The 25000-nt window shown below is 40.2% G+C and overlaps 2 protein-coding genes across 2 annotated transcripts in view; one reads left to right on the forward strand and one right to left on the reverse strand.

The window, feature by feature from the left end:
* The window catches only part of LOC143029022 (uncharacterized), a 1088-nt gene extending 186 nt beyond the window's left edge, over nucleotides 1-902 (reverse strand). The window contains exon 1 of the mRNA XM_076191363.1: nucleotides 108-902. Within this exon, the coding sequence (XP_076047478.1) occupies nucleotides 110-820 (711 nt within the window). The 5' untranslated portion in view covers nucleotides 821-902 and the 3' untranslated portion in view covers nucleotides 108-109. The remainder of the gene's footprint in view (nucleotides 1-107) is intronic.
* Nucleotides 1-25000, forward strand: part of LOC143029284 (glycine receptor subunit alpha-4-like) — a 1034091-nt gene that overhangs the window by 849687 nt on the left and 159404 nt on the right. The window lies entirely within an intron of this gene.

The following is a 25000-nucleotide window of genomic DNA, read 5'->3' on the forward strand; positions in this document are numbered from 1 at the left end:
AATATTTTTTTTTTTTATTATTTATTCTTTCAACACTTGCAGTATGGCAAATTATGCTTCAAATGACTCAAAGTACATCACTGAAACACATACAGTACTATACATACACTCAGATACAGTCACCACAGACAGGATACAGATGGCGAGGACACATGGGCCTGACGCACTTGTTGCACCTGTGACGCGTCTTCCTGTCCGACTTGACCGGGCACTCACAACAGCGCACCAATGCACCACTGCTGTCTGAGAAAGATGTCCCTGGTGATCCTGCAGCACTGCCTGGTGAGGGTACATTGCAGACAGTGGTGATCAAGGACTGCAGGGATCGAGGCAAGGGTAAAAGCAGCCGTGACGTGGCCCATGGAGTGATTAGTGCCTTCCCGACCTGCAGCATGAACTTCTTGCGTGACATGATTTTTCTGTTGCCCCCTCTTTCCATATTCTCCTTGTATATAATGTAAGAGTTCACATTGGCAGCATTCAGCATTCCATAGAAGATACAGAGTGGCCAACGTCTTGTTTTGCGCGAACAGGAACTCAGGGAACACATTTGATCAAAAGTATCAACTCCTCCTTTCGTTGAATTGTAGAAGTCAATAATCTCCGGCTTTCCTTTAGTGCCAATGTTGGGCTGAGAGTGCTGAGATGACAGGAGCAACACTAGTTTCTTTGTTGTTTTGGATGTATCAGACACATATGACACCAGAGTCATTTCCTTTGTGTACAGGAAGGCACTTGATCCCCGCTTTCTTGTACCTTTCTCCTTCATCTCCTTCGGTATCTCCTTCTTGTTGGCGCGCACTGTGCCAACAAGAGTCATGTCACAGTTATTTAGGAGATCTGATACCAGGGGAACAGAGGTGAACCAGTTGTCAGTCGTGACGTTCCGGTGTGTTCCATGGTAGGGCCTCGTCAGCTATCTTGTAAAGTGATGGCCGAGTGTAAGGTTGCCCCTTGGTTGAGTCCCCTGCTTCCCCAAGTAAGGGATGCCACCAAGTAAGTAACTGGACTCACTATCATTGATGAGAACGAGCTTGAGGCCATACTTGGCCGGCTTGTTAGATTTTCACCCAGGCTGTACAACTTACGGTAACAGTAAGTCTGGGAGAAATTCTCCCTAAATGCAGTCTATGGAAAAAAACCAGTGAGAGAGCCGGACAGCACACCCTCCACCAACCAAGTCAGACAAGGCCATGAAGGTACTGAGACCGCCAACCCATTCCCACCATGCCTTGTGGGTGAATTGCATAATCTCCAAATTCACTAGGGAGAAAATCACCCCAGGTTACCATTCCCGTTTTTGATGGGAAAGAGGAGAGGAGAGGAGAGGATCGGTGGGAAGGGGGAGAGTCGGGGGAGGAGGAGGAGGAGAAATAGGGGGGAAGTGTTCTGTTGTTCACTTTTAATTAGCAAGGTTTCCCGACATTCAAATATTAATCGCAATGTCATATCAGTAACGCTTATCGTTGTACAATGTGTCACCGAGTGACGATGTATCAGTCATTTTCATTCCCAAAAACATTTCACATTTTAATTTCCAAAACATCTCATCGATATGAAATGATTTAACCACTGACTTTCCAAGAATGTCGATGATTATTTGTACCACGGCTGACGATCACTGGTTAATGTGTGACAAAGAAAATATTTAACACTTTAATAAAATCGCACGCCGACAGGTAGAGAAAATGTCCAAAGTCCTGTCTCAATACAAGGAGGCTAGCGGTGGTATTCTTAAAAAAAAAAAAAAAAAAAATCTTTCCCTATGTAAATATTATATAAATCCTTGGACGGGGAAGATTTATATAAGGAAATATTTTTTTCAAGAATACCACCGTAAGATTCTTACGGTGGTATTCTTGAAATATTTCTTTCCTTATATGAATGTTTCCCTTCCAAGGATTTATATAAGATTGATATGAGGGATTTTTTTTTTTTTTTTTTTTTTTTTATACCACCGTAAGATTCTTACTGTGGTATTCTTAAGAAAATTCTTTCCTTATATAAATATTTCCCTTCCAAGGATTTATATAAGATTTATATAAGGATTTTTTTAAGAATATCACCGTAAAGCCCCGATCACACATGCGCGACTCAAGTGAGTTCGTTTGAGTAGAAACGACTTCGGTTACAATCTTTTACTTCTTCGAATCTCCAAATGTCAAATTACCTTTGCGTCATATAATGAGAAGCTGAATGACGAACTAAAAGAAGTTTAAACCTATACGAATATTAGATACTTTGTTGAATTGTAGACTTAGGGGAGTCTAGAATACTGTAAGCGAAGTTGTCTTCCAGGTTTTCAGTTTCACAACACTTGACGAGAATCTTGAACGTGTGCTGGGGGATTGAGTTAACCTTAACTCCTCCACAACAGCCAGAACAAAGTCTATAAAGGTACTATTTCAACAAAGAGTTTAACTAAGTCGGCCTTAATCCACTTTGTTTGAGATTCTGCTCCTTAAACTGAACAAAATCGTCTGACGAAAAGGATTATAAGCGAACTTAAAATCGTACGTAATGTCATTCAAGTAAACATTAAAACAAAAATTTTTAGTCCCTTTCCAGCGGCCCATCTAACTTTAATCCACTTTGTACCAAGTTATTAGACCGTATCCTGGGCACCCATTTAGTAAGGAAATAGTTAATAGTCAATCAAAGACGACGTTTCTTTGTTATTATATCTCTCCTTGCAAGGTGCTACAAGTTTAAATGAATATTGCGTCAGGGGAAATAACCAGAATATTTTATATGTAAGTGTGTATGTTGGTGTTTGCATGGGTGTACGTTCATGTATATATATATATATATATATATATATATATATATATGTATATACACACCCATGCGTGTGTGTCTATGTACGAATGCTTGTAAAGCGTTATACAAAATTTAATTTACAAAAAAAAAAAAAAACATCACTGAGAATGCAGAGGATTTCCTGCGAGCACAAAAGATTACGCTGAAGACAAGAGGGACAGAAGAAGAAGTATTGTGCGAATAAGAAATATCACCAAGAAAGGGAAGAGGATGATGAAGATGGGAAGGGGCGGGATGATGAAGAGGTGTGCTATGTAAGAGATGATGGAGGAGGAAGAAGAAGAAGAGGAGGAGGAGGAGGAAGTAAATATGGAGAGAGGCTAGAGAAGAAGAGGAAGAGGAGGAGGAGGTGGAGGAAGCAAATATGGAGAGAGGCTAGAGAAGAGGAAGAAGAGGAATGGGGGAGGAGAAATGGAAGCACATAAAGTTGGGCAATTAGGAGATGGGGGCTTGGAGTATTTATTATGAGGCAGTTGGGGAAGGGGGATTGGAAAGGAGATAGAAAGGATTATAGTCTATGGGCTATTAGGAATGAAGGATGATTTGGGACGGAGAGTGTAAATAAGTAAGGGATTGGAAGGAGGTGGGAATAGAAGATAAACAGATAAATGTGTAAATGAATAAATTAATGGATGAATAAGTAGGTAAATAAATTGAGGAGCGGGAAGAATGCTAATGAATAGATAGATGAATAGATAAATAATAGATAAAATGATAAATGAATAAGTAAATAAATAAGTAAATTTAAGGAAAGCGAAAAATGGTAATGAATAGAGATGTGTATAGATGGATCATAGATAAATGAATGAATGAATAAATGGATAGATGAATAGATAAATAAATCAACTCACTCCGGTCCGCTTGCTAACCCCTCACCGTCCGATACACACTGCCTCCGTTGTTCTTCTGTTCACCAACCTTGTCCATCTCCCAACACCTTCTGGTCTTGCTTAATGTTATCCATCCATCTTCTTTGGGGTCTTCCCACAGACGAGAGGGTAGGCGTGTAGATTTGATTGAATTAGATATTCCAGCGACGCTCCATTTAGGAGTAAATTTACCCAAATTCGGGGACAACTGAATATAGACCTTACCAGTCTTACCCTCTAATGAAACGTTCTATTAGCAGGGGGAAGAAGATAATAGAACGAAAGTCTTCGGTTACATGGTTCGATAATTAGGTTTAACATCGCGAACTCCCACATAGTCTAGGACGGTGCTACGTATTGATGACTTTGCAGCGAGGAATTCACTGACTGATACCCTTGGTCCAACTCGCTGGTGGCAGAATATATACCCCTGGGGTGGGGGTTGAGGAGAAGTTCTTTGAGATAAATTGAAGAGTACGACCCCTCCACCCCCAAAAAAAAAAAAAAAATAGTTTGTCCATGACTGATCTCATTTCCTTTAATCTCTTTAGCTTTGGTATACTCTCATGAAAGAAATTTGGTGAATCAGATCAAAATTAATTAATAAATTAATAGATCTTATATACAGGTTGCTTGAAGAAGATGGACCCGATTTCAGTGCAGTATATTTCTCGATAGCAATATGGGACAATTATACTAAAATTGAAAATGGTTTAGAAGGACGGAAACAACGCTAAAGAATAGATAGGTTAATAGGTAAATAATAGACGAATAAATAGATAAATAAGTTAACAATTTGATTAATAAAAAAATAGATAACTAAAGAAACACGAAGAACGTTAAGGAGTAGATGAATTGATATATAATAGATAGATGAATGAATGAATGAGTGAATGAATGAATAAAAAGCAGAACATTAAGGAGGATAAAGAGTCTGAGGTATGGGGGAACGGAAGGGAACGTAGGGGAGCGAGCAAGATGATGATAGGGGAATGGGGAGAAGGATGGGGAGAGTACGGAGGAGAAAAAAAAAAAGAAAAAAAAAGAAAAAAAAGACATCAGGGAGAAAAACACAGAAGGAGTGAAGTCCGGCTTTAGGCATAATTGCAAACGAAGCGCAGGAAAGGAATATTATGAAGATATGGATGATGATGATGATGATAGTAATCGCAAATTACCCCTATCAGGAGGCTATGACGGTGCCCCTTACAGATGACTTTGTAGAGTGGAAGTGAATGAACCATGCCATTGGTCCAACTCGCTGGCGGTAGAGTTTGAACTGTCGTCACCTTGACCTCCGCCGCAAGTAGCGAAGCTCTGACGCGCTCGGCCAGCCCGCCTGACAATAATGAGAACATAAATATAATTTATTAATCTCTCTTCCCGTAGTATCTCTGTGATGATATGACGATATGATGATTGTGATGAGTAATGATGACTTAGACGTGATGAAGATTAGAAAGACTTCCGGCAACACTGACTTGTGGTGACTTAAAGGACAGTCAACATGGAAATAGAATTGCAAATAATGGGAGAAGATGAGAGGAGGAAAATGAAGTAAGAGCGGAAGGAGAAGGAAATAGTACTGAATTAATATGGACGCGTGAGAGGAGAAAGAGGAGTAAGGAGGGGAAGAGAAGGAAGAGAGGTGGAGAAAAAAGAAGACGATATGAAGTTGGAAGTGATGATGGAAACATGGCCACAAAGAAAAGGAATAAAGAAAGCCAATCTGATGTGTATATATATATATATATATATATATATATATATATATATATATATATATATATATACATATATATATGTATATATATATGTAAATATATATATATATATATATATATATGTATATATATGGGTGTGTGTGAGTGTTGTGTGTGTGTTTTGTGTTTGTGTGTGTATGTATATATATATATATATATATTTATATATATATATAGTGTGTGTGTGTGTGTGTGTTTTGTGTTTGTCTGTGTGTATATATATATATATATATATATATATATATATATGTGTGTATACATATATATTTGTGAGATTGTTCCTGGCTTACTTATATCCGCATAAGCAGTAGATCTCACGGGAAAAAACAAAAGGAATTTAGCAAGAGGTCAAGTTAAGGTAGGTCAGTAATGAGGGGAAGTTCAAAAATACAAAATGCAAAGAAGTCTTGAAGAAATTATATGGTCGAAGAAAAAGAATAACAAATGAATGGGAAAGCGTATTATCTTCTATCACAGTACACTGTTTAAATCTTTTAGTGATATACGAGCCAAGGCCTATAGGCAACTGCCCACGATCCCTTATATATTTTTTTCAGATTAGTGTCAGAGTTTTGTGTGTCATAAAAGATTGAAACGAAGAAACCATAAAAAAACACACAAAAGTTTATTCAGTTGGTCAAAAGGAACGTACTCATACTATCATACCATCCCCTAAATGAAAATGAAAAATAGTAGTAATGATAATAATAACAATAATAATAATAATAATGATGATGATAAATAAAAATCAAATAAGAAATCTCGCAATTGTGTAAATACAATTAACAAATAAATTAAAACACCCCGAAGAAGATTCCAACCAATTAACGAAACTTTATCTTGAGGAGTCAAAGACTTTAATGAAAATAATTTAAAGGCGTTACGATAGAAGAACGACTGGAAATGGAATAGAAAGAAGAAACGGCAGAAATGAAAATTGCCCGCGTGACTGTGTGCCGTAGGGGCGTCATGCAATCTGTACCCCAGACGGGTTGATTATCTTCGAGTATTATAACGATGTACAGCTTTGGGTAAAAGTCAGGTCCCATCCCATGTTTTCCTTTATGCAAATTCAACTCTCCTTCGTGATTACTTGGTTCATTTCACTTTCAAGAAACTATAAAAAAATATATGTATGTATTTATGTATGTATGTATAACAGAATATTGGAAAGTGATTTTGGTATTTCGAAATATCTACATTTTGGAATTTCAAGTTTTAGATATTGAATATTTCAGATTCTGGGAGGTTTCCACTCGAATGAGATATAATCTCAAACCCACCGAAATATCCTCATCCTACTACCCTTCCTCCTCTTCTTCTTCCTCCTCCTCCTCCTCCTCCTCCTCTTACTCCTCTTCCTCCTCTTCCTCCTTCTCAGCCTTCATTACTATCCCCACCATATACTCCTTAAACCATTCATTTTACTTTATCCTAATCTCCCCAACCAACTTCCCTTCGATAATTAAAAGATATGACTTTCCCAATCGTCTCTGTCTTCTCAGCATCAACACCAGTGTCTCCCACATGTTGCTAACATGCTATCCTCCCCGGACGTCACGCCCCATCTCCCCTAATCTCCCCCACCCCCCATCACCCCATCTCCCCCATCACCCCATTTTCCTTGGTCCCTTCCCAAGACGAATTCTTTCCATTAGTTTAGTGCTCGCCAGGTATTTTTCAGTTCTCTCGTGTCCCATATATTCCTTACTCTGTCTGTCTGCCTAATCTGTCTTCCACCGTCTTTATTACGTTATGTTCTTCTTTTTATGGTCTTCCTTTTATTTATTATGTTATGTTTTTCTATGATATATTCTTTTTATGTTCTTCCTTTTATTCAATATGTTACGTTTTTCTACTTTATGTTCTTCTTTTATGTTTTTCTTATTATTTATTATGTTATGTTTTTCTTTTTATGTTCAACCTTTTATATATTATGTTATGTTCTTCTTTTTATGTTCTTCCTTTTATTTATTATGTTATGTTTTTCTACGTTATGTTCTTTTTATATTCTTCTTTTTATTTATTATGTCATGTTCTTCTTTTTATGTTCTTCCTTTTATTTATTATGTTATGTTCTTTTTATGTTCTTCCTTTTATTTATCATGTTATGTTTTCCCTTTGTTCAGTGTTCATTCTTTGTTTATAATTATTCTCGTCGTTTCGTCCCAAGCCCCTCGACACGTTACGTTGTATTCCAACAACTTTCTCAATATCTGTTGTATATCTGTCTATATACCAAAATATTTTGCCTCGAGTTTCACTAAATAGAAAACCCGCATCCCCACAGTGGCTGGCAACGGTCCTTCCCACTGACTCTCTGGTGAAGGAACTTTGGACATTTCTCTGTATTGTATTAATGAGGAGGAAGACAAAATGAAGGGGGTAGGAGAAGGAGAAAGAAGAGGAAAAGTATGAAGAGGAGGAGGAGGAGGAGGAGGACAAAGAGAAGGGGGTAGGAGGAGAAAGAAGAGGAAAAGTGTGAGGAGGAGGAGGAGGAGGACAAAGTGAAGGAGACAGGAGAAGGAGGAGGAAGAAGAAAATAAAAGTAGGAGGACAAAGTGAAGGGGGTAGTGTTTGGAGGAAGAGGAGGAAAAGTATGAGGAGGAAGATGAGGAGGAGGAGGCGGAGGACAGAGTGAAGAGGGTAGGAGAAGGAAGAAGAAGGGGAAGGCGTCTTTCCCTTTGTAAAGTTTTGATGACACGGGGGCTAGTTTAGTAGCCGCTAGTGCTAATGACATTTAAACTACTTTTCTACTTGGCCAAAGTCACCGGAAAGTTAGTAAAATTGCCTCCAAACTATCCTAGTGTCAACGCTTACTTGCTGGATGAGTTAACTTCCATCTAGCAAAAGCGGCTACTAAACCTACTAAACTAGACTCATGTCAACGAGGTTAAAAGGAGGTAACCAGTCATTACACCGCCCCTCCCCCCTCCATGTTCCTCTGACAAGCTAAACCATCCCACTTTATCTCTGCAAGGTGTGTCCTCTATAAACGCCCATCATACGGGCCCAAACATAGCCCGTGGGAGTAACATTCCACTCCTAATAAAAAAAAAAAAAAAAAAAAAAAAGAGAGAGAGAGAGAGAGAGACAACCCCGCCACCCGTTTGCTTTCCTTTCATCTTAGTTCCTTGATGACACATTTATGTATTAATTTATTTATTTATTTATTTTTGTCTCAACACGTCGGCCCCACAGACCCTTTTCTCAATATAGAACAGGGAAATAAAATCATCCTACAACCGAACCTTCTTCTTAGGCTCCTCCTCCTCCTCCTCCTCCTCCTCCTCCTCCTCCCTCCTTCATCTTTTCTTCCTCGTCCTCTTCCTCCTTCTCCCCCACCTCCTTTTCCTCCTCCTCTCTCTCCTCCTCTTCCTCCTTCCTCTCCTCCTCCCAAATTTCTCCTTCTCCTCCTCCTCTTCCTTCTTCTCCACGCCTCCCCGTCCTCCTTCCTCTCCTCCCAAATTCCTCCTTCTCCTCCTCTTCCTCTTCCTTCTTCTCCCCACCTCCTCTTCCTCCTTTCTCTTTTCACAAATTCCTCCTTTTCCCCGCCTCCTCTTCCTTCTACCCACCTCCTCTTCCTCCTTCCTCTCCTAATCACAAATTCCTCCTTTTCACCTCCTCCGCTTCCCTCTTCTACCCACCTCCTCTTCCTCCTTCCTCTCCTAATCGCAAATTCCTCTTTCTCCTACTCCTCCTCCTCCACCTCTTCCTCCTTCCTCTCCTCTTCACAAATTCCTCCTCCTCCTCCTCCACCTCTGTCTTCTTCCTCTCCTTCTCCCTCTCCTTCTCTTCCTTCTTCTCCCCACCTCCTCTTCCTCCTTCTCCTTCTCCTCCTCCTCCCAAATTCCTCCCGACCTGAGGTATTTTCTCATCTCCAAGAGCGCTTGAGTGCTACAATTAATTTGACCTCACTCGAACTCGAACCTTCATAGTTCCCCTTTTCCTCCAATTTCCTCTTCGTCTTTAGAATTTTCGTTGTTCTTTTGGGTGGTGTAAGCCTTTACTTTAGCTTCTAACTAACAATTTTATTCAGTAGAGGGAAGCTGTATCCAAGCATAGAAACACCTATCTCAGTTATCTCCTCTCATTATCGTACTTTCCCTCCTCCTCCTCCTCCTCCTCCTCCTCCTCCTCCTCCTCCTCCTCCTCCTCCTCCTTATCCTTCTCCACTTCCTTCTCTCCTCCTCCTCTTACTCCTCCTCTTCCTCTTTATCCTTTTCCACCTCCATCTTCCCTCCTCCTCCTCCTCCTCCTCCTCCTCCTTATCCTTCTGCACCTCCTTTTCCTCTCCTCTCCTTACTCCTCCCCTTCCTCCTCTTCCTTCCCCACACCTTCTCCTCCTCTTCTTCCTCCTCCTCCTCCTCATCTACCTCCTCCTCCTCCTCCTCTGCCTCCTTCCCCCTATCTACTCCTTCTTCTCCTCTTCCTCCTCCTTCCTTTCCTCCTTTTGCTGTCAATGGCGAGTCGCGCCTTTATTTTGGTCTGTCGTCTGGAGATTTGATTCAGTTGAAGGAATCCCCCTTCCACCCTTCCTCACGAAAAGGCTATTGCTAGGAATTATCCCTTGGTTAATCTTTCACAGAGCATTACATTTGCTCTTGTGTTGTCGTTGCTGTTGTTATCATTCTCTAGACTGCCTGGCCGAGCAGTGCCGTCTCTCTGAGGAACGCCACGGTTAGAACACGGTTTTATCACAAATCCCTTATGGAGAGTGTATGTTGTGTTTTTGGCGTGCCTAATAGCGTACAATACAGTCTTCCATAACGTGTTTTATAGTATGGAGTGAAGTGTTACATTTCTTAAACTAGTTTGCTAGGTTACTATCCTCATTTATTGTAATTTTTCTTCAAGACATTTTTTTGCCGCCGTAAAACCTTCCCCGCATTACTGACCTACCTTGGCCTGACCTCTCGCTAAATCCATTTTCTTTTTTCCGCGTCAGATATCTTGCATATGCGGTTATAAGCAAGCCAGGAACAAGCTCATATTAAGAAAAAATCGGATTTGCTTTCATTTTACGTTTCTATTTTTTTCTTTCTTTTTTCTTTGTGCCTATGTCCTCATCATCACATTCACCTTCATATTCACTTCCGCATCCTATTTCTCATTTGGTTTTGTTTACACTGAAAGGAGAATATGAACGGAAAATAGAAATTATTATTTCATTTATTTGATTTTATTCTTATTTATTCATTTAACGTCACAAGCTCCCACCTATCGGGAGGTTAGGACGATGCCCCTTACAGAGGAATTTGCAGTGCAGAATTTAATTAACCTTACCCTTAGACCAACTTCTCCGGTGGCAGGGTTCGAACTGCCATTCCCTCGACCTTTGCCGCAAGTAACTACGCCCTAACCCGCTCGACCGACGAGCTTCCAGAAACGTTTATGCAAAGAGATATTGAGTACATAAATGAATATATATATATATATATATATATATATATATATATATATATATATATATATATATATATATATATATATATATATATATATATATATAACCCCAATCTCGGAGAGAAGAGAGAGTAGGAAGGAATAGGCCTGCAGTTGTGGAAGCGATGGGACAGAAGGAACTTGTGATGATACAAGGAAATGGCAGAAGAAATTTAATCATAAAATAAGAGGATATATTCGTTTCTGTATGTGTGTGTGTGTTTGCGTGTATGTGTGTGCATGTATGTGTGTGTATGCGTGTATGTGTACGTGTGTGTGCGTATGTGTGTGTGTATGTGTATGTTTTTGCGTGTATGCGTGTGCATGTGTGTGTGTATGTGTATGCGTGTGTATATGTGCGTGTGTGTGTGCGTGCCTGCGTACGTGCATGTATATGTGCATGTATTTGTGTGTGCGTGTATGTGTGATTGTGTGTATGTATGTATGTGTGTGTACAAATGTCTGTGTGTGTGTGTGTATATGCAACTTCCTTTAACGTATTGCCAAGGGCCTTCTGTCAGCAGAATAAAATCGTCGTGACTTAACCAGAACAAAATCTATTAAAACGTCATCTTAGCGAATGACCTAACGGAAATGGCTTATATCTTACTGTGGTATTCTTAAAAAAAAATCTTTCCCTTCCAAGAATTTATTAAAAATTTATATAAGGAAAGAATTTTTTTTTAAGAATACCACCGTAAGATTCTTAAGGTGGTATTCTTTAAAATAAAATCTTTCCCTTCCAAGGATTTATATATCTATATAAGGAAAGATTTATATAAGGAAAGATTCTTTTAAGAATACCACCATGACATTTACCTCGCAACACACCAACGAAAGCTAACAACTAAAATTTCTTGTTTAGTAAGAACTTGAAGAGGAGCCAAAGACGGGTCCCTGCCTTGCGAAATGGACAGTTAATCTGTCCATTTTCAAAATCCGACAACATTGCAGCCCTGAGGGGATGGCACACGGTCTCCGGAACTGGCCCCAAGATCTCTCTATCAATTTCAATTCTATTTCCTACATTTTTCCACACGTGAGGAGATGACAACCGGCGACTGATCTCTTCCCTTGTCACTTTGCACCAGTGACACAGAAACACTCACGCGACACAGACAAAAGTCCAAAATCTCTTCCCTCGAGGCAACAATTAATTGATTAATTAATTAATAACATGACGAAATGAATGGGATGGACAAAAATAACCAGACAGGTGTTTACCTTATTTGAAAATATAGAACCCATCCACGCGTCTCAAGAAGCGGTTTGAACCGCGCGGAAACCGCGGCGGTACCGCATTATAAATTAAAAAATGCGCGGTTGCATGGGAACGCCTCAGTTGACTTACTGTGTAATTGAACCTCTACGGTTCAAACCGCGGCGGTTGTAACCGCTAGTGTGAACAGGGCCGTATTCTTGAAACGTACTATAGGTTCGTTGGAGACGTTGAACAATAAAAATGGGTCGGTAGCTGACAAAAGATCAATAGATAGGTTTACCACAAGACACAGGAAGACACTGAGTGATGGTAAAGCAGAACGGAAACAATAAAAAAAAATCAAGTTTTTTTTATATATGTATTTTTTTTTCTTTCTCCTTATCGCAGGGGACAGAAGGGAAAATGGAAATAGGAACTCAAAAATACAATAAAGTAGCACCATTTCTCTAATTTAGACAAAATGACTTGGGGGTGGGGGCTTCTTTATAAAGGGAACCCTTTGGTATATAGAAGTTTTGAGTTTTTAAGTATGGAGTAGACTTTTTTGAGCAAAGGCTATCTATTGATAACAGCAATGTTCTTTATCCATTGCGTTTGTTGCGTCGAGAAGGATACCATGAAAATGTTCAATAGAACAAAGATAAAAAAAATCGAACATGTTCGAGTGAACAATGAAAAAACAATGAACGAGAGAAAGAGGTGAGGGAAGAACATCAAAGGTTTCGTTGTAGTACAGTTGGCTTCACTCATAAGTACTACAGTGTCAGCCATTTTATACGACGTTGTTACCAGTGTAGCTTACGACACGCGAGACGCATATAGCAAATTTACGACCAAGAAACATACGACCTCCCACTGTTCCCTCGGAAGATCATATAAAAGTTATGATAAATATTTTGTGTAAGAATAATACTTTATTCACGTATTTACTGGGAATTTAGATAAAAAGAGTCGTTAGAATTTATCTTTTTTAATAGGCGTCTTTTTTTTTTTTTTTTTTTTTTTTTTTTACAGCAAATTGAAAGTTAAAAATCGGAAACTATAGACTTATATTGGAGAGGGAGTATTAAGTTAACTTGGAATTTAACTTTGGGGTTATCGGGGCTGATTTTTTTTTTTCTAAGAACGACTGTCATAACTGTAGTACTTGGAAGTGGAAGCAAGAGCACAAGATGTAAATTCAAAGAAATTTTTGAAAATGCGAAAAGGGACCGAGATGGGAAGAGGCATAAGAGACCCACCGTTCCCTCGGAAGACCTCATAACCGTAGTACTTGGAAGTGGAAACAACTGCGCAAGAAGAAAACTCAAATAAATTTTCGAAAAGGCGAACGAGACCGAGATGGAGGGGAGGAGGATGACGAGGAAGAGAATAAAGAAAAGGAGAAGAAGGGAGAGGATGAAGGGGAAAAGGAGGAAGAGCGTAACGACAGATGTGGAAGAGAGGTAGAGGGGGAAAACATGACAGGACGACCGCGATAGGAAGGACGTTAAACACAGCGGAAGAGACCAAGATGGAGAGGAGGAGGATGACGAGGAAGGGAAGAAGAAGGAAGAGGATAGGGAGGAAGAGGAAGAAAGGGAGAAGGAAGAGGAGCGTAACGATAGATATGAAAGGTGGGTGGAGAGGGAGAACGTGCCAGGACGACCGCGATAGGAGGAACGCCAAGCAGAAGATAGAAAGTTTAATTGGAAGTCGAAGAGATGAAAGGATATTCCGGGAAAAAGAAGTAAATAAGAGGAGGGATATCGGAAGGAAGAGGACGTGAAGGATGAGTAAGTAAAACAGGAAGGGGGAAAGAGAAGAGGAAGAAGAAGAAAGAAGGAATAAGACGAAAGAGGAAGAATGAATCAGAGTTGGATGAAAAACGAGTGGAGGGGGAGGAAGAAGAGGTGGCATCCGAGGTCAAAGGAAGCCGAGGAGGAGGAGGAGGGGAAGACGGAAGAGGAGGAAGAGGAAGAAGATGAAACATACAATAAAAAAGAAAGAGACATAGGGTGAGGAGGGGTGAGGGAGGAAAGGGAAGATTAGGACAAAATGAAGGGGGTAAGAGAAAGAAGAGGATGAGGATGAAGAGGGGAAGGAGGAGGACAAAGTCAAAGGGATAGAAAAAGGAGGAAGAAGAGGAAGAGGAGGGGTAGAGGAAAGTACTATCTCTAGCACGGAATGGAGAGAACGACAAACGTCTCCGGAGAAGGTGGAGGGAGGGGGAGGGGAGTGGGGAGTACATCTCACAATAGAGGTTCGAATCAACAATGAGGAGGAGGAGAAGGAGGAGGAGGAGGAAGAGTAGGAGCGAGAAGAGGAGAAGGAGAAAAAGGAGGAGGAGGAGGAAGAGTAGGTGGGGGAAGAGGAGGAAGAGAAGGAGACAGAGAAGAAGGAGACAGAGGAGATGGAGAAGGAGGAAGAGTAGGTGGGGGAGGAGGAGGAAAAGGAGGATCAGGAGGAGGAGTACTTCTGGTGGAAGAAAGATAAAGCTCAGAACGTAGAAGGGAACGTCTCGGAACATAAGAAGAGCCCCGAACGTAGAAGTGGTCGACTTCGAAGTAAGAACGTTTCGGAACGTAAGAGGGAACGCCCGGAACGTAAGCGAGAACAGGTGTGAACGTAAGAGAGGGAATGGGTGTGAACGTAAGAAAGGGAACGAGTGTGAACGTAAGAGAGAGAACGAGTGTGAACGTAAGAGAGGGAACGGGTTTGAACGTAAGCGAAATAACGAGTGTGAACGTAAGAGGAAATGAGTGTGAACGTAAGAGAGAGAACGAGTGTGAACGTAAGAGATGGAACGGGTGTGAACGTAAGCGAAAGTACGAGTGTGAACGTAAGAGAGGGAATATGTGTGAACGTAAGAAAAGGAACGGATGTGATCGTAAGAGAGGGAACGGTTGTGATCGTAAGAGAGGGAACGGGTGTAAACGTAAGAGAGAGAACGGATGTGAGCATAAAAGAGAGAACGTGTGTGAACGTAAGGAAGAGAACGAGTGTGAACGAGAGAACGCGTGAGAATGTAAGAGAGGGAACGGGTCTGAACGTATGAGATGGAACGGTGTGAACGCAATAGAGAGAATTAGTATGAACGAAAGAGAGAGAACGGGTGTGAACGTAAGAGAGAAAATGGTGTGAACGTAAGAGAGAGAATGAGTGTGAACTTAAGAGAGAGAATGGATATGAACGTGAGGGAGAGGATGGTGTGAGCGTAAGAGAGGGAACGTGTGTGAACGTAAGAGAGGGAACGAGTGTGAAAGTAAGAGAGAGAACGAGTGTGAACGTAAGAGAGAGAATGGGTGTAAACATAAGAGAGAGAACGGGTGTGAACGTAAGAGAGAGAACGGGTGTGAACGTAAGAGAAGGAACGGGTGTGAACTTCAGAGAGGAAACGGTTCTGGAACGTGGACGAAGGCGACGTCTGTCCTAAATGGAGCCAGGAGGGAAGGAAGAGAGGAAGAAAGGAAAGAAGAGAGGGAAGGAAGGGAGGAGGAAAGGGAGGAAGGAATGAAAGAGGAGGAAAGGGAGGAAGGTATGAAAGAGAAGGGAAGGGAGGGAAGGAAGAGAGGAGGAATGTGAAGGGAGGAAGAAGGGAGGGAAAGGAGGAAGGAGGGAGTGGGAGAAGGAAGGAAGAGAGGAGGGAAAGAGTGAAGGAAGGATGAGAATAAGGGAGGAAGGAGGGAAGGAAAGAAGAAGGGAGGAAGAGAAGGGTGAAAGAAGGATGAGAAAAAATGAGGATGGAATGAAGGAAAGAGGGAGGAAAAGAATAGAGGAAGGAAGGAATTAAAGAAAATAAACGAACAAAGGGAGGAAGGAAAGAAGAAAGGCAAAAAAAAGAGAAGAAAGGAAGGAGGAAAGGAAAGAGGAATGAAGATCAGAAGAGAACAAAAAATAAAATGAGAAAGGAAGTAAAGAAGTTAAAATGAAGGAAGGAGGAGAGGAAGTAAGAGAGGAAGGAAGGAAGGAAGGAAGAACGAAGGGGAATGACCGACTATGCCAAAGAAGAAACAAAAATCAAATAAAGAAAAAAAAATTTGGGCTATTTTGTAGAGCCGAGGGGTGGGAGGAGAGGGAAGGGGGGGGAAAGGGAGGAGAGGGGAGGGAAAGGAAAGGGAGGGGAGGGGAGGGAGGGAAAGGGAGAGCGGGAGGGGAGTGAGGGACATGGGTATGTGATGAGGAAGCGGAAGTCATAGGATCTATTGGGATGCAGAGGAGGTGGAAAAACGTCAGGGAAAACGAAGACAAAGAGGAGGGAAAGAATGGTGGCGGGGAAGAGTGGGGTGATTAGAGATGCAGGAAAAGGAGGATTGGGGAGGAGAGAAAGGAGGAGGGGAAGATAGGAATGGGTAAAATAGGAGAGTGATAGGAGAAGGGAGGTAAGGAAGAGAAGATGGGAGAAAGAAGAAAAATAGGATAGGTGAGTAGAAAAGGGGGAGAAGGATAGGAAATGAAGGAGGAGAAGAGAGGAGGAAGAGGGAGAGGAGATAAGAAAGGAAAGTACAGTAGGCGGAGAAAGAGAGGAAAAGAGAGGGAAAAAGAAAGAGAGCGGGAAGAAGAAGAGTTTGGAAAAAGGAAAAGAAAGGAGAAGATAGAAGGGGGAAGAGGCCGAAAGAAAGGGATTTGGAGAAGAGTTGAAGAGGTTAGAGAGAGAGAGAAAGAGAGAGAGAGAGAGAGAGGAGACGAGTGTATCTAGCCTTTTTATGAACTAAACGGTCTCCCTCAGTATGCTTTCTCGCTATAATCCATTATAATCCATTGTAAGAAAATAAACAGATGAGAGAGAGAGAGAATGTGATTAACTCTTTTGATACGGTAACGTAATTTATATATATTGGATTATGACAGGCGAGAGAGAGAGAGAAGAGGAAGAAAAAGAAGAAGAAAAGCAAAAGAAAGCTATACTCATCAAGAGAAATAGGCCCACAGGCTTTACATTCCCCCTTGAGCGAGCATCTCATAATCTTGATTGAGTTTACCTAAACTGAGTTTCAGGGAAGCAGGTTAGGCTTTGGCCAGTATGTAAGTTAACGCAAAAGAGAGAGAGAGGGAGAGAGAGAGAGATAGAGCAGTTGAGCTTCGACCAGTGTGTACGTTAAGAAAAAAAAAACGGAAGGGTTGGAATAGTTTGCATAGATATTTTATTCCAGAGATTAGAGAGGGAGAGGAGGAGACGCGGTGAAGATTTCATCAAAGGCTAAAGATTGGCTGAAGAGGCAACCAGGGAATAAGGAAAGGAAGAAGAGGAGGAAGATAGAAAGAAGAAAAGGAAAGAAGAAGTGAAGGACGAAAGGATAAGGAGAAGAGGGGGAAGGAAAAAGAGAAGGAAAGGAGGAAGAAGAGAAGAAAAGGAGGAAGAAGAAAAGGAAAGGAGGAAGAAAAGAAGAAAAGGAGGAAGGAAGAAGAGAAGGACGGAAGGAAGGAAGGAAGAGAAGGAAGAAAGGTAATAAGGGAAAAGAGAAGGAAATCAGATAAGGAAGAAAGAAATCGAGATATGGAAGACTACAGGACCAAACGAATTCTAATTAGCGGTAGTTGGTCAATAGTTGGTTAAAGGAAAGCATTGTTTTTTGAGGTTTCTTCTTTCTCTACTAAAAAGAAATTAAACGTAGATACAGAAATCGGCCAGAGAAATCGGTAGCAACATTTATGTGTACAATAATTTGGGCATGGGGCTTTTGATAATAGATATCATTGCATATATAATTACTATTGATTATTCACAAAAATATATAATATATAATTAAAGAGAGTTGTTGAAAAGAAATGTTATTGACTATATATATATATATATATATATATATATATATATATATATGTGTGTGTGTGTGTGTGTGTGTGTATCTATGTATATTATATATATATATATATATATATATATATTGTTACAAGTTAAGGGATGAATGTAACAAATCCTGCCGCGCAGGGCTACTACTCACTACAGAATACAGACAAGACCTCTTAATACGAGGAAGCACATTAGCACGAGCATTAACTCTCTAGTGGCCAGTGTTACCACTGTACTAACGTGTGCCGTCAGTTATGACGACTAGTAGTATGACTATTAGCACAGTCATGACCGCAATTGGCTCGACCTTCATTACCGCAAACTCTACGAACCCTTTAACTGTCGTTGCGGACGTATTAAAAGAAACGGGTTATGGAGGGTCAACAGAGGAGGAGGAGGAGGAAGAAGAAGAGGAGGAATAATGAAAATTGGTAGCCTATCTAGAGGAAAGAAGACGAAGAGGTAGACGAAGAGGAAGACAAAGAGGTAGACAGAGAGGAGACGAAGAGAGGAAGCAAAGAGAGGAGACGAAGAGGAGACAAAGAGGTAGACGAAGATAGGAGACAAAAAGGTAGATGAAGAGAGGAGACGAAGAAGTATACAATGAGAAAAGACAAAGAGAGGAGACGAAGAGGATTGAGGAGAAAGGAGATTGTCGTCTGCATGACCGGGATGAAGGAAGGAAGCGCCCAAGACGAAGATGGATGAGGGAGCCAAGGAAGGCCTCTGGAAGGGAAGTCGAAGGAAGAAGGCGAATTGAGGATGAAGGACATCAAACTAAGTCTGGGGGGCTTAGTGTGGGAGACGACCACAGACCAAGGAAGGGATCTGGATGGGAAGACAAAGTAAAAAGGCGAACTAAGGTTGAGGAATATTAAACCAAATATGGAGCCTTAGTCTGGGAGAAGACCACAGACCAAAGAACGGGAAGACGAAGTGAAAAGGTGAACTAAGGTTGGACATCAAACTAAGTCTGAGACATTAGTCTAGGAAAAGACCATATATGACCTAAGAAGACTTCTGGATCGAAAGACGAAATAAAAAAGGCGAACTAGTTTGGACATCAAAGTAAGTCTTGGGCGTTAGTCTTGGAGAAGTCCACAGACAACAGACGGTTCCTGGGTGGGAAGACGAAGTAAAAGGGCGAACTAAGGCTGAAGGACATCAAACTAAGTCTTGGGCCTTAGTCAGTGAGAAGACCACAGTCCAAGGGAGGCTTCTGAATGGGAAGATGAAGTAAAAAGGCGAACTAAGGTTGAAGTACATAAAAAATTATATCTGAGGTTTTAGTCTAGCAGAAATCCAGACATCAAAGACAAGCAAAATTCCAACACACAAACACACACACACACACACACACACACACACACACACACACACACACACACACACACACACACACACACACACACACACACGACTCGATGGCGCAGTGGTAGCGTCCGCGACTGCCACTACGGCGGTCCGGGTTCGAATCCCGCCTAGGGCTGAAATAATTTCAATATAGCCGCGCTGCGAGTCGTTACTCCAACTCTCATGAACGGAGAGTTGTGTGTGTGGGCGTGTAAGGTCACAGCATTACCCGTAGTTCGGTCATATATAAGGTCTGAGCCCTCTTCCGAGAGGATAATAGCTGTCGATCACGAGTCCATCACGTGATCCAAGACCATGGTGAATCACACACATACATAAATCCCAGGAATGTAGCGACTATATATGCCCTTTGTAGACGAATGCCTCGGAGGCAGATACATAACAATTAAATGTAACAAATGTGTACAAAGGGAACAAGTGGTATCTCCATTGGATGACTTTGCGCTGAAACTGAGCGGAAGGTTAATGTTTAGGAAACATCTGTGTCATCATGTACTTTGAGAGACTAAATGTTCTTCAAACATCTGCGCACTAGTCCTCTTAAGATTTTTTAATCCATTCGGTGCTGTGTGTATGTATGTATGTACGTATGTATGTATTTATGTATGTATATATATGTATATATATATATATATATATATATATATATGTATATATATATATATATATATATATGTATATATAAGAAAACAAAATGGAGTCCAGGAAAAATGATGGTATAAGTAAAAGGCACCAGACCTAAAAAAGCAAACACTTTAAGGGAGCCACTTTAAACTCGATGTTTTGAACTCTGTCCGGGGTTCTTCCTTAGGGATTACAATATATGTATGTATGCATGCATGTATATATTTGTGTATGTTTTTATATGAGTGCGTGTGTGTTGGTGTGTGTGTGTATATCTTAATCCATTCAGTGTGATGTGTATGTATGTATGCATGTATATGTGTATGTTTTATGTGTGTGTGTGCGCGCGCGCGCGTGTATTCAATTATTTCATTATTAATCCATTTGTTTGTCTATTCACTTATCTATTAGTTGATTTATTTATTTTTATGATTCTGTTTGTTTCCTTATTTGTTTACTTTTATTTATTTATTTATTCAATTCCTGTCTTCATTTCCTGTGTCTCCAGATATAATAGTGTATTGTATTTTTCATTCGTTTATTTAGTTATTCTTTGTTCAAACCAAAACAATTTTACTCCGTCAAGAGGGGAATGAGGGTTGAGAAATTAAATATATGAAAATAATAGTAATAATGATAATAGTAATTATAATTGCAACAACAACAACAATAATAATAATAATAGTAATTATAATAATTATTATAATTATAATAATAGTAATAATGATGATGATGATGATAGTTAAGATAATAATGATGATACATGTACCAAAGGCTATTTCTCCCTTGCAAGGGAGGTAGCAAAAAAAAACAAATAATAAATAAAAATAAATAAATAAATAAATAAATAAATAACATCACAAATCAATCCACCATCACTGTACCTTCTTTTTTTAGACATTCTGCATGACACCCATCCAACCCAAGTGCGTTACCTACTCTCATCATCTTAAAAACTGCCTTCACCTCATCTTTCCTTATTTCTCCTCCATTTTCCTCACTCATCACGGTCATTTTCTTAGCACTTCCCACTTCAGCTTCCTTTCCCTCCCTATCCTCCTTCATATATAGCAACTCCCTAAGATTCTCTGCCCATCTTCCTCTTACTGCCTTCTCTTCCCTTATCGTCTCTCCATCTGCACCTTTTACCTTTTCTTCTCGACTTGATTCGCCTCCTCTTCCTCTCTTAATTTCTTTCCAAAACATCTTTTTATTCCTTCGAAAATGTTGTCATACTCTTACCCCATTTCACATCTGGTCCTCTTTGCTTCCTTCATCTTATTTTTTACTTCCCTTTTCTTTTCTTTTTGTACTTCTCATATTATTCGTCCTATTTTGTAACCAGTCTGTGAATGTTTGCATGATGGTGATGATAGTAATAATAATAAAATAAAATAATACAACAAGAAAAATGTATATATATGATAATTATAGTAATAATTATAATGGCAGTAATAATGGTAGTAATAATGATAGTAATAATAATAATGATGATGCTAAGTGATAATAATGATAGAAATAATGATAATAATAATAATAATAATAGTAATGTTTATACATTGTGACGAATGTAGATAGGAGGTAAAGGGAACACAGTAATAATAATAGAAATAATAATAATAATAATAATAATAATAATAATAATAATAAACATTATGATGATAGAATAATACAAATCTATGAAATATGTCTATAATGAAGACCTTGAAATCTATAATGGATATAGTTAACTTTTCAATTTAATCTCGTTGCTTTAAGCGGTCCGCTTTGAAACACGCCCCGTCTGCTGCAGTGTATTCTACAACAGGATTGCATCATATACTACGAACAAGACGGTCAACAATAGCAATCACACCAACCTTGCAGTGTATTTGTATTCTCGAAAGCTGGAAATTGGTTGGCATTGGGGCAAGTGTAGACATTGTTCCAGCCTCATTCAGATAAATTGGTGTTACTGTGTGTGTGTGTGTGTGTGTGTGTGTGTGTGTGTGTGTGTGTGTGTGTGTGTACATGTATTTGTATCTGTGCCTCAAGCGGGTAATCGAAACTGATTAAAGTTGGTGGAAAAATTGGAAAAGAGAGAAAGAGAGAGAGAGAGAGAGAAAGAGCGTGAGAGAGAATTGTTGATTGTATAAAACAATCCACGTCGACTGAAAATAATTGAAAAAAAAAATCTCTTGCATTTGCTCAAGTGAGTTTCTAGTTTTCCGAGTTACTATTCTAACTAATCTTTGAAGGAGATCCTCACATTAGGAACACACCATCTCCCCAAGAAATCCATGTATCCATTAGACTTAACCTCAAAAAAGGAAAGAAAATAAAGAAAAAAGGAACAAAAAAATCTCTGCATCATTATTTACGATTCCGGCCCTACCACAGGAACAAGTGATCGATAGGGCCCAAAGTGCCCATTATATTTTATTCCCTAATATATTTTTTCCCACTTATATTCAACTTCATTTTCTGGTATTGAGCATGAATTCCTAAACCAAACTCCAAATGTGATTCTTAAACAGAGTTTCATAAGATAAACTCATCTGTAGATGCGCTCATGTTCCCTTCTGTAAAAGATGTCTGTGTATAGTAAACAAAACAGATATCTGTATTTTCTTCTCTGGGTGCCAGCTTGTCAACATTTTCCCTGTGGCCATTTGTTTTCATTTGGAATCCTTCCAGGATATCATCCATTCCAGTAACTATCTCATAGTGCCCCTCGTTCACTCGAGATTCCATACCAGACTTTTATAGGGTACTCTAGCCGAAGCCTTTTATTTCAAGTCTAAGGAATGTGTATACAGTCAGTCCATCCATTTATATATGTAATAATGGTGTTACTAATATATATATATATATATATGTATATATATATATATATATATATGTGTGTGTGTGTGTGTGTGTGTGTGTGTGTGTGTGTGCATGCAAAGTAGACCAATTGGAAAAATAAACTAACGAAGCAGAGCGCTTTCGTGTATTACATCTTCAGTGCAAAAGTACATAGTTAATAGAAATACATAGATTATATATACATGAAAAAGGAACAAGGACAGTTTACATAAGGGTAGAGGACATTTACCCCCTGGAAGGCGGGCTGTCAGGTCGCAAGGGTCAATGTGTCCGCAAGAGTGACCACTGGGAAAGAGAAACTAAACGAAGCAAAGCGCTTTCGTATATTACATCCAGTGCAAAGTACATTGCGCTGGATGTTATATACATAAGCGCATAATTTCAATGATTTCTTTCAACATGTCCTCATTCATTTAAGAAATGCGAATCTTAGGCTCATTAGCAATTCATAAGCCACCTTCGTTATTTTCCAAATGTGGTTTTCGGACGACAATTCATCATCGATTAAATTTCCTAAATCCTACTTTTCCTTTGTCATCGTGATGAATTAATTTTCCAATGAATACCTTCTCAACGATCTGTGTGTGTGTGCGTGTGCGTGTGTGTGTTTGTGTGTACATGTGAAACTGTGCGTGCGTACATGTACGTACATGTTACTAAAGGGTCCACGCTTTGTGTCGCATGTTTTCAACGTCTTATCCCCAATTCTAATTCCATTTGAACCTAAGATTCTCAATGAATATGCTAATGGCAGTTCTAGGATTATCCTCTTTTTACTATCTTTATCTGTGGTCGTAAGATTTATCTCTCTGGTACTCTGTCTTTAAGAAATTTTGAGTTGTTGATCTATGATATTGCTTCGTGATTTTTTGTTTTTCCTGTGGCGGAGGTAGTGGGGACGCAGTCTTTAGATTGTGGAATATCTCCACCTTCACCCCCAGCAACCTCCTCTCCCCTGTTCTTAACTCCCCCACAACGCCCTAAGTAACCAACCCTGCATTCCCCTCCCCATCCTCCTCCCTTTACAAAAAAAGAGACCTTTTGGTCCATAACTAGGTATGATTCTAAGAATAGATAGTTAAATGAAGAAATTAATAAACAAGCGAACCAAACAATTGGCAGTATTAACGCAAACGACTGATAAGAGATTAAGTGTGTTACTGAATGGACGCCGCGAGTTGGGAAGCGTGGATGAGGGAGACCAAACAGAAGGTGGAGAGACGAGATGGAGAAGTTTGCAGGAGTGATGTGGCAGAGGTTGGCGCGGTTGTATGAATCATGGAATGCTATGAAAAAGGCCTTTGTTCACCAGTAGACTGATTGATTGATTAACTGATTGATTGATTGACAGTACATTGCTTTTCCCCACTGCCGTGACGCATTTTACAAAATCTATGTACAGACTCACGAAGGACGATTTCATTGCTTCAAAAGGAGAATTCGATCTTGACCAACTCGGTCGTACTCGGGCTAACTCGGGTAGAACTCAGATGAACTCGGGGCGAACTCGATCGGACTCGGGGCGAACTCGATCGGACTCGGGCGAACTTCGTCGAACTTGGGGCGGACTTGGGCGAACTCGGTTGGACTCGGGGCGAACTCGATCGAACTCGGTCAGATTCGGTTGAACTCGAGAGAACTCGGTTGAACTTGGTCAGACTCGATCGAACTCGGGCGAATTCATACGTACTCGAAACAAACTCGGTCGGACTCGGGGCGAACTCGGGATAAACTCGGTCAGACAAAGACTCCGTCTTTATCCCCCCCCCAAAAAAAAAAAAAAAAAAAAACCTGAATGGAATCGTTTGGCGTTTGCCAGAAAAAAATACTCAAAGACTCGATGGACCTCATCCAGCCAATCAGACCTTCCCTTCTCGTTTCCCACCTTTTGTGCCATTTTTCTTCCCTTTCCTCCTCCTCCTCTTCTTTCTCGTCTCTTTTTGTCTTCTTCCTCTTCGACAAGACATCCATCAGTCTCTCGATGTTCATCCTCCTCCTCTTCCTCTTTTTGACTTTCTCATTTTCCCTTTTTTATACTATTTTCTCACTTATGTCTTTATTCCTAACAGTTTGCTTTGCCCTTACGTCCTTGTCCCCTTCTATCCATCTTTCTCTCCCTGTTTCAGTCTCTCTCTCTCAATCTCTCTCTCCCTCTCTCAGTCTCTCCCTCTCTCTCTCTCTCTCTCTCTCTCTCTCTCTCTCTCTCTCTCTCTCTCTCTCTCTCTCTCTCTCTCTCTCTCTCTCTCTCTTTCTTTTCATTCTTTCC

The sequence above is a fragment of the Oratosquilla oratoria genome, chromosome 10 (genome assembly GCF_046742065.1).
Source record: "Oratosquilla oratoria isolate Oo_2021 chromosome 10, ASM4674206v1, whole genome shotgun sequence".
NCBI lineage: Eukaryota > Metazoa > Arthropoda > Malacostraca > Stomatopoda > Squillidae > Oratosquilla > Oratosquilla oratoria.